The sequence below is a fragment of the Silurus aristotelis genome (assembly GCF_946808225.1).
Source record: "Silurus aristotelis genome assembly, chromosome: 16".
NCBI classification, from domain to species: Eukaryota; Metazoa; Chordata; class Actinopteri; order Siluriformes; family Siluridae; genus Silurus; species Silurus aristotelis.
In genome coordinates this window covers 23,668,718-23,679,509 of record NC_139589.1, presented here as the reverse complement: position 1 = coordinate 23,679,509, position 10,792 = coordinate 23,668,718, and the positions used below count along the sequence as shown (strand labels likewise).

Genomic DNA, 10,792 nt, shown 5'->3' with positions numbered 1-10,792 from the left:
AGAATTTGTTCCTTTTTTTTTTTTTTATCTCATTGCATTATGGAATTAGCGCACACACACACACACACACCGTATTTAGTCCATCCAGACATGGTGGTTTATGGAGCGATTTTATTTACAGAAACATTTGTTTTATTTCAACATTACATTCAGTGCAAACGCAACAAATAAACTGGACTAAGATTAGAAGGACGTCTGCTCATGCACACTTCGTTTGGGTGCAAAACTCCACTCCTGATTGGCTGTTTCCTGTCCCAGCATCACCAACCCTCCCTCTAATCAGCTGCTGATTATTAAAAGCCTATACAAGCGTGGTGAATTGGATCTGACATCATTATCGATTCGATTGAACAGATTTGAAGAAAGAAGAAAAGAAGAAAGGAAACAGCCGAATCGGGGATGGAGTTGAGCAGCCGTGTGTGGAGTCGAGCTTCTAAAGACGCCAATGTTTTCTTCAACATCCATCATTAACAGTCCTCCAGCCTCTTCAAGAGCAAACGCTCCGGAGCCCAACGACGTGGTCGTGACCCGGGTGCTGCCCGTATCGGTGGCGTTCGTCTCTGTAAACTTCACACGCGAACAGCGAGAGATGCGTGAAAAACACAAACCGCCAAGTTTTACCAATCGGTTACATCGATTTTTGCCTTTCTGTGGGACGGGAAAAAACACCTGGGATTTTTTTAAAACATCAAAAAAACAATGAGCCTCATGTACCACACATACAGGGATTTATGAAAATCTGGAAATAAAATAATAAAAAAAAACAACGTACATTTCTTTTGTTAGTGTAATATACCATACGATACACTATATGGCAAAAGTAATGGGACAACCGACCTTTCCAATTTCCACAACGTTGTAGACAAACAATTGTATCAGACGTCTTTGGAAGCTGGAGCATTCAATTTTAGCTCGACTTGACCTTGGAGATCCAAACCTGTTCCAGCATCACAATGCAGCTGTGCACAAAGCCAGCTTCATGAAGATCTGCTTTCCTTCCTTGGAGTGGAAGATCGGAAAAGCTATAAATCCTATTAAACACCTCTGTGGGGGTGAATGGAAACGCTGACTCCAGGTCTCGTCACCTCACCTACATCAGTACTCGACTTTACTAAGTCGAGTACTGCCGACAGTCCAAAATCGAATGGAAAATCGAGGTGTCCAAAAAGAAGCTGAGGGTCAGGTGTCCACAAACTTTTGCCTTGTAGTGTAATTACGCTAATAAAATATTAACGTCACTAATATAAGAAAGCGATGACAAAAACATTACAAATACGACTGGTTGGATTTGGACAAAAGTAATTGCACCCGTAAAAAAAAAAAAAAGAAAAGAAAAAAAAAAAACCCGCTGCCGTGTATCTTGATGGTAGCTGATGCTCTGCAGTGGCTGAGCTGCATTACTGGAAAACAGGAAGTTGGAAAAGATTGTGCTGCGAGATTTCTCGGGGCGAACGTTTTTATTTCCAAACGTACCGCTTGGCATTTACAGCCTGACAAAATAAATAAATAAATCGTTTCTAATATTAAAATGATGGGAAATTTTATTTCCATTTGGCCGTGGGAAAAACGAAAACGCAGACACATGAGGCACAATGTTTAAACCAATTCGGAGAATTAAATAATACAATTATATAATCAGAATCAGGTCATCGTTACAGTATAGTTACCGAAATTCTTTCTTTTTATGTTTTAAATCCCGTCTTTGTTTTGAGTATCTTTTTTTCCCCATTTGTTTGGCGATATGTAGGCACTTCGCTATTCTTTTATACGCCCCTCAAATCATCCCGTGCAGATTTTCTTCAAACGAGATCCCCGCTGAACTTCATCCGCCTCGTTATGCTCGCCTGCAGACGCGCACACACACTCGTAAACGCCCTTGTCTCCCCCCTATCCCTCCACCCCCCCCCAATATGGATTTGGATGAATCAAACAAAAAGCATTGGCTGACAACGAATCGCACGCACTTGAAGCAATAATCCCAAAACTACGTACGAGTCATCGAGATGGAAAGCGAATTCCTTGTATTAAAAAGATCCCATTTTTTTGTTGTTCTATCACTACTGATTCTTGTAATCGTGCTACAGTACGCCGGCGTGTCTCCGACGAACACAACAACAACAACAACAACAACGGAAAACAAATAGCACGATTCAGATTTCCACAGAGAAGAAAATATCATTAATCAATGACAGAACGACAAACGGAAACAAAAAAAACGATCTCCTCTTCAGCGCCAGTGTCCAGGCTTCATCTAAGAGATCGAGACCAAAAAGAAGAAAAAAAAAAAAGGCAAAGTCATGTTGAAGGTCATAGGTCAATGACAGCCCTCTCAGAGTTCATGCAGAAAAGTAGTCCGGACAATGGAAAGTCTGAGCGTGTTCGGCATTTCTGTTTTAGATTAGCAGCATGGATTAAAAATAGAAATGAATTCTGCGATCAATCTATTGAATGCTGTGGGGGAAAAAAAAGAAAAAAAAGACAAAAAATTGTTTTTTTTAAACCAAACCAGGTCTGTTCTTCTGCATGTTTCGGTTGCGTAAACCTTTTCATCAAACCTCTCATCAGTCAACACGTAAATACATCTGAATAACAATAGAATATCTCTGCTGAAAATACAGGACGCATGATGAGATTTGGCAACGTGTCTTCTCAGAGCCGTGAAGGACGTAAAAAGCCTTGGGGTCTGCTTAAAGCCTACGAGGCGTCTAGACTGAGGAGAGCAGCAGGGAATCGTGGGTAATGTGCGAGTTGTTTCTGGTGGCTGCTGAGGGTCTGAACGATCAGGAGAAAGATAAGGAGGAAGACGGGCTTCAGTGAGAGGATGCTCCTCAGGGCCGCTGTAGCTGGGAGTGTAGAGAGGGGGCGCTGTACACTGACCATCTGCACACAACAAGAAAAACGGTTTACAGCCTTCTATCTGTCAATCTTTTATCTGCCTAAACATCCAATTATCTTCCATCGGGGTCCACATAGAAAATCTACCTGTACATCTCATCCATCAAGCCTCCAAACATATCCATTCATCTTAGCGATCTATCCTTTCACCTTGGCATCTATCCACCCATCTATTCTTTCATATTGGCATCTGTTTATCCATCTATCCTTTTGTCCAGGTATCTATTCATCCTTCTATCCACTCTTCTATACTGTCATACACCAATCTATCTTTTTACCCAGGCATCTCCTTATCCATCAATCATCCATTCATTCAGTCACACAGGCATCCACCCATCCTTCATTAAATCTAGATATCTAGACAACCACTCATCCATCCATCCACCCATCCTTCATTAAATCTAGATATCTAGACAACGACTCATCCATTCATCCATCCATCCATCCACGTACTGTAACAGCATATACATCTAGTTTATTAAGCTTTTAAACATCCACCTAAGATCAATTCCTTGATCCCTCCATTTAACCATCCATCCATCCATCCCCCACATCCCTCCATCCCCCACATCCCTCCATCCCCCACATCCCTCCATTCATCCATCCATCCATCCCCCACATCCCTCCATCCATCCATCCCCCACATCCCTCCATCCATCCATCCCCCACATCCCTCCATCCCCCACATCCCTCCATCCATCCATCTATCCATCCCTCCATTGATCCATCCATCCATCCCCCAAATCCCTCCATCCATCCATCTCCCACACCCCTCCATTCATCCATCCATCCATCCCCCAAATCCCTCCATTCATCCATCCATCAATTAATTAATCAATCAGTCAATCACTCCACATCCTCTCTCTCTCTCTCTCTCTCTCTCTCTCTCTCTCTCTCTCTCTCTCTCTCTCTCTCTCTCTCTCTCTCTCTCTCTCTCTCTCTCTCTCTCTCTCTCTCTCTCTCTCTCTCTCTCTCTCTCTCTCTCTCTCTCTCTCTCTCTCTCTCTCTCTCTCTCATCTGTCAGGTTAAAACAATAGAATATTCACCTGAGCTCAGAAGAGGATGGGTTTGCCGGCAGTTTTCTCCTGCACGTAGGAGGTGAAGCGCTTTAGGAATTTGGGGTATTCTCTCTTTGCTACTGCTCTCAGGACAGACGCAGGGGCCCAGCCTCCGGGGTTCACTGCAACACGACACATTACCACAATATTCACAACATCGGCGTGACGTTTCAACAGAAAATATCACACGCTAGATGTTTAGTGGAACATTACATTAACACCCTGCCAAACAAAAGCACGTGATGAAAAGATGAAGTGTCTCACCGTTGGCCACGTATGTGATTTTACACAGGACGTTGTCTCGGCTGATCTCCTTGTTGCCCTCCGGTGGACTGACCAGCGTCTGGCAGATCATGGCGATGTTGATTTTGGCACGAACGCACCTGCTGCTCGGCTAAAACCAAAGAGAGCGGGAGTTTATACACACTGGTCTTAGTCCATCTCATCAAGAGTCTCACAACATCTGTCCATACTGCACATCCCCAGGCCCTGTACAGATGTGTGCAGCTGTGTGCACCTGTGTGTTGTTTACCTGGGCGTTATCGTGATCGACGGAGAAGTTGCACACTATCCAGGTGTCGGGGTCGTTCTCATTGCTGGCCATGATTTTACGGATGGCAGATAAATACAGCACGTCTCTCTGTGACGCAGGCCACACCCTCTGCAAGAGATAAACCAATCAGCAATCAGAAACCAGCCCCATCATTAACACAGCGCCGTGCCGAGCAGAACCGCCTCACCTTGTGGGTCTGGTAGATGATCACAGCGTTATCAGACAGACTCTCCACAATGTTAAAGTTCTCAATGGTAGCTGGAGATATAAAGAAAAACAGGATAAATAATTAATACAAAAGATTAAAACATTTACAACAATAAAACTGAAAAGAAAGAAAAAACACTCCAAAACACACACACACACACACACACACACACACACACACAAACACACACACATATGTATACATACATATATAAAAAAAAAAAAGAAAGAAAGAAGTCCCTGTGTGAAGGTTGTTACTATAGACTCATTAATGTATTTAAGCCAGAACTAAACAAACAAATAAACGTGTGTGTGTGCGCGTGTGTGCGCTCTCCTAAATCTCATGTAGCTGCTCGTGTCGGTCTCAGGAGCGTGGTGATACTGTCTCGCTGGCTTCATGGAGCCCAGCTGAATGATGGGAATTGAGTGGCCTGTGAGAGCTGCATTACAGGATTATGTAAATTACCCAGAAGGCCATGCTGGACTCGTGCAGCTCTGCAGTAATGAACTTTAACTGAAACCACTGAATGTTGATCAAACTTATGTCAGAGTAAAGTGCATTACGAAACGAAGGGATTGATAACGAGCCTGAAATCTGAGATCATCTCTGTGTGTGTGTGTGTGTGTGTGTGTGTGTGTGTGTGTGTGTGTGTGTGTGTGTACTTACTCTCCCAGTCATTGCGAACTTCCGTATCCCAGAAGTAATGGCACACTTCATGCCCTGTGACCCCTTTGACTGCATGTGTGGCTTTCAGAGGATCCAACACGATGCCGTTTTCTTCCACCTCTCTCCTGTACACCTACACACACACACACACACACACACACACACACACACACACACACACACACACACACACACACACACACACACGTTTTAACTGAACTCAAAATCCTAATTTCTCAAATTTAAATTAGGAACCTTCTCCCTGATCTCCTCACCTTCATCTCTCCCTCCTCGACCACCAGCTGCCAGTTCGCATCTCCGCCCACATCCTGCAAGGAGTAGGTCATGTGATTCTGTACCATCTCCTCCACCTATCAGAGACACAGCGAGGAACAGGCAGTCTGAGAGTCAGACACTTTATGAGCAGACGTGTCTACAATACGGACCAATCAGAATCAAGAAAAGTGTGGCAGCAGGAAAGAGGGAAAACTTATAATTGGAGCAAATACAGGAAGAGTTGGGAAATTCTGTCCAAGACAGACTTGTGTAATGTTCTAACCACACATGACCAAATGTATTGCTCTAGTGGGAAAAGGAAATAAAGAAAGAAAGAACCTAACAAGCAAATAAATAATATAAATGAATAAGGAATACAGTAATCCCCGCTTTACCGCGGTTCCAAACTCACCCTTCTGATTTATCGTGGAATTTTATGGAGTTTTACGTTGAAATAATAAAATTGATTGATGATGATATAATAATTCATTATTAAATGCCTGCGATAAAAAAGTGCGTTCTTGGCGGGCGGTTTTGTAAAATCACTGCGATAAACAGGGGATTACTGTATAAATATAAATAAAAACAAAACAAAACAAAAAACACGTGTCGTGCTATAAAAATGAGTTAAACATGCTGTGGGAGTGGCTAGGGGGCGCCGTTACCTCAATATTGAACCTGTGCTTGTGATGCCGTGCAGGACTGAGCACTACGTCACGGGACAGAGGGGAAGAGGGCGGAGTGGGGGGCTGGAGCACAGAGACAGGATGGAGAGAAAGTGAGAAGTTTTATGATGAATGATTGTGGAATGAAAGCTGGACTGAGACAAGTGACGGTTCTAAAGGTTCAGAAACAGGAAAGACAGTTCTTGTGTGACGCGTAAGGAAGTCATTTCTTTCGTGGGCAGGTCAAGCGATCTCACCTTCTCAGCGAATCGGTGGGTGCCCATCGTGGAGTAGACGTCTCCGGAAGGCATGGGGCTCGGCCTCTGTATCCGACACTTTTCCGTCTGGGTCTGCGAAACACATGAACAAACGATGAAGCGTCTGCTTGCCCTCCGTAACTCCGTACAGTTACATACAGATTCGCATCAGTGCATCGGCATAAAAGATTGGATTTGCAGCAAGTTGCCATTTGTATCGCAATGCATCGTTTTTTTTTTTTTTACATTTTCCACTTAAAATGAATTTTAAGTAGTACAATTATAGATATTTCTTTATATATTTTAATATAACGTTTATATATTTAATATGTTAATATACATGTTCGCTGTAAAGCCTTTTATAAGAGTGGTGATTTATAATTAATCACTGGGGTGTTGATGTATAGCTTAAGAAAAGCTCTAGAGGTTGACTGATTAATCGGCACAGATGATTGCTGGAACTATCGGCAAAAATCCATAACGATAGATAGCGGCCTCTAGAGGCGATTCACTGACACTGCATGCTGTATGTTTTTACATCAGACTGCGCACTATTAGAGCACTATTATTTTATTTATTAATGAATATATTCATATTTATTTTGTTTATCACATTTTTGTAATAAAGTTCACAATCCATTTCCGATCAGGACTCGTTCTGTACTAGTGAAATGTGTGTATAGCTAATTATTGATTAGAAGTAAACGGTGATGAAAATGATGTAACTGGTGCAAACCTGCTCCTCTATTTTGTCTTGTCGGTCCAGAGCAGCTTCCACAGCATCGAAGAACTCATCCTCGTTGATGAGACTGTTCGGGCCCTCCTGAGACCAGAGAGAAAAAGAAAGTAAGTCATGACTTTCAGTAATGCATTAACCACATCAGGAGATGGAGAGAGAGATAAAAGTGGGGAAATAAACAAAATCGTTCTTATCGGTGAGGAGGAAATAGAATAAACAAGTTCTTCAGAACGGCGATATCCAACACAAGACATGAATAAATGATGAAACGTGGAAATATTACTTCAGGACATATTACTTCAGAACAAGTTCTCAGCTTTCGGTGTAATTCATTATCTAGAAGACATTAAAGAAAAAAGCTTCTGGATTAAATTGCGATTCAGTGAAACATTTGGTAAGGGGGTGGAGTGTCTCCAGGGAGAACATTTACAATCTGACCACATTTCGAAAAAATCGAAACCAGCACCTTCTTATCAGCTGCTCGTGTAATAAATGCCTACATGAAATAGAGGCATGAAATTAAGCTTTACAAGGTGATAAAAAATCCAAAAAAGGCTCTCTGTTCCTTCTTGAAGCTATTGCATGTTCTCGGTAGTCCATGTACAGTATTTTGAAGAAAAAAAAAAGCATCTGAAGGTGATGTCAGAGGGTCAAATAACGTTAAATAATAACAATAATAAATAAATATTATAATAATCCAGTGCAATAATTGGATTTGAATTTTTTAAGTATTATTTGTGACACTTTTTTTTATTATTAGATTTAGGTCACATGACTACCTTAATTGAAAATACCTTATTAAACTAAAAAAAAAAAATACTTTCTCTCATATCTAGATTTATGGCCAGAAATATTGGGACACCCAATTTTTTCTTGGAGACAAACAATTGTCTTTGGATGAAGCATGAAATTTTTCCCTCATTTAAACTAGGAGACCCAAACCAGTTGCAGAATGACAATGCTCCACAAAGATCTGTTTTTCATGGAAGATCTTCCGCTATAGAGCTCTGACTCTACTGGACATGATGAATGTGAACGCTGACTGCACCCCAGGCCTCCTTACCACATCTCACCTACATCAGTACCTAACTCTACTAACACCCTTGTGGCTGAATGAACCGCAACAAATCTCCTCAAAATCTAGTGGAACATCTCAGAAGAGTGAAGGTTCTTATAACAGCAATTGGCGATTCTCATCTTATAATCAGGTTTCCACAAAATTTGTCTAAATATTGTTTTATAACACTATTAAATATTTGTCATCTATATTGTTTTTTGTTAAATTATTTTACATAAACAAAAGCATTACAATAATTTCAACACTAACAATCCAACGTGCTCGTAAATAAAACCGTAACTCATCCCGATCACGAATAAGTGAAGAAAATTAAAAACAACAACAAAAACAAATCTCACCTCGTAATCCGGGCCTCCGAAATGAGATTTCTTCTTAAGCTCGGTCAATGCGGTTTTATAGGCCTCCTCCACTCTCCTCCTTTTCTCCGTCTCCTACAGACAGACAGGCAGAGCGATTGAGAACGACAGTAATGAATGAGAGAACGGGAAAGGGTATGTAGGAGGGTGAGAAAGATTGAAGGCGATACACAGAGCAAAAAAGTCACAAAGGATGTTTTGCCACGATACAACTTTATCTCTCGGTTATCACCGATTACTGAATTATACGATAATTAAGAAGCGAGACGAAGCGATTCAAATCCGTCCGCTGTTAAGATGGTACCTGAGCGGCTTGCGTAGGTCAAGATAAGAAATAAATCAACACAAATACATCTGAAAAACATCTTTAGTAGCTGCCTGATCAGGGTGAGGGTAATTCGCCTGCCATTGGCAGATCAGTAGTTAAAGACATGATTCAGGTACTGATCAGATCATTTGATCAAAAGGTTGCCAAATCAGATCCGCAAATCGCCAGTTGTACCTTCAAGTGGTTGACTGATTCACAGTCATTTTTAGGGAAAAAAAGGAATCTAAACATACACCACACTGGCAAAAGTATACGGACACGAGATGATCAGACCCACATGTTGAGGTGATTGTCAGGTTAGATAAAGAAGGGATTTTTACTCATCATGTGTACATCACAGCATAGTGAAATCCTTGTAACCCAAAGATGGGAATCTGTTGTCAGAGCATCATGATACAGTGCCCCTAAAGCATCCAGAGTTAAGGGCCTTGCTCAAGGGCCCAAGAGTGACACCTTGGTGATAGTCGCGTCTTCAAAGGCCTTTACCCATGTGAGCAGGATTATACAGTTTTGCACACGTGACCAAAAAGAAACGATTTAGGCCACGCCCACTTTGGATTTAAATCCAGATACAAGTTTTACACGATATATCACCAAAAGTATTGGGACACCTTCTTTGGATGCAGGAGCATAAGATTTTCCATTGACTTGATTGAGGAGACCCGAACCCGTTCCAGCATGACAATTTACCTCTGTGCACAAAGCCGAAACCATGAAGATCTGCTTTAGAGCTCTAAACCCTATTGGACATGGTGAATGTGAACAGCACCCCAGGCCTCCTCTCTTACGCATCATTACCTATTTTTATTAACACCCTTATAGCTGAATGAGCTCAAATTTTCAAAACATTTACTGAAAGATCTTCTCAGGAGAGTGGAGGTTATTATGAGAGCAAATCGAGACTAAATGTTGAATGGAAAGTTAAAAAAAAAAAAAATCTTATGGTCAAGTGTCCACAAACTTTTGAGTATTTTTATACTGTGACTGGAATGTAAAAGGGAGTTATTTAAGCAGGGGATTAGTAGTTTTTATCCAGGTATGGGGAAGGAACAGAGTACTTCATCCAACACTGAATATTTGATGCCCTTAACACACACACACACACACACACACACACACACACAAATACACAACAAGTCACTGTATTGGACCTACAGAAACTTGTGTATTTATAGAATTGAGGCACTGTAGCGCATCTCTTTCAGCACAACACTGCGACACACCACCACCTACTCACCACCTAATGTCCTGTTGTCTTGTCTCCATAGACACTTGCCTTATTGTTTGCATAACAGGAAACCGCATTTTCATGTTCCCAAGCGGATTATTCAGATCAGCAGCGTGGCACGAAAAGTCATTTTGAACAGAACGATAGCTTTGTGTAGACGTGAGTCACAGAGAACTGCCCAGAGACTCAGCGGCCGAACGTTTATCAAACCTCACGTTAGGGGTGAATTAACATACAGTATGTGATTGTTTAGAGCAAAGGGTTCCTGAACCTTTTTTCTGTGAAGGCCACGTAATTGTTCCCTTCTCTTTCCTATAACAGAAAATGACAAGGGGCGAAGTGACGAGAAATATTGTGGAGATTTTATGATTTAAAAATAAATTTTTTAAACCGCCTAAAGCTGGATTCGTTTATTATTTTGTTCTTCACTGCTTTCAGGGTTTGTGCAGGTTTCACCAAGTCAAATTTAAGACTTTTTAATATCAT

At 41.5% G+C, this 10,792-nt stretch overlaps 1 protein-coding gene across 2 annotated transcripts in view; it reads right to left on the bottom strand.

Annotated features, from left to right (window-relative positions):
* Positions 1-94: 94 nt before the first annotated feature.
* Positions 95-10,792, bottom strand: part of cert1b (ceramide transporter 1b) — a 35,164-nt gene continuing 24,466 nt past the window's right edge. The window contains exons 8-18 of one of the 2 annotated variants that reach the window (XM_083563725.1): positions 8,733-8,825; positions 7,314-7,400; positions 6,579-6,671; positions 6,322-6,405; positions 5,656-5,751; positions 5,381-5,513; positions 4,694-4,764; positions 4,486-4,614; positions 4,218-4,347; positions 3,942-4,075; positions 95-2,880 (exon numbers count right to left, since the gene is read on the bottom strand). In XM_083563725.1, the coding sequence (XP_083419851.1) occupies positions 3,948-4,075; positions 4,218-4,347; positions 4,486-4,614; positions 4,694-4,764; positions 5,381-5,513; positions 5,656-5,751; positions 6,322-6,405; positions 6,579-6,671; positions 7,314-7,400; positions 8,733-8,825 (1,044 nt within the window). In that variant the 3' untranslated portion in view covers positions 95-2,880; positions 3,942-3,947. The remainder of the gene's footprint in view (positions 2,881-3,941; positions 4,076-4,217; positions 4,348-4,485; positions 4,615-4,693; positions 4,765-5,380; positions 5,514-5,655; positions 5,752-6,321; positions 6,406-6,578; positions 6,672-7,313; positions 7,401-8,732; positions 8,826-10,792) is intronic. The other variant, XM_083563726.1, reaches the window with a different exon arrangement.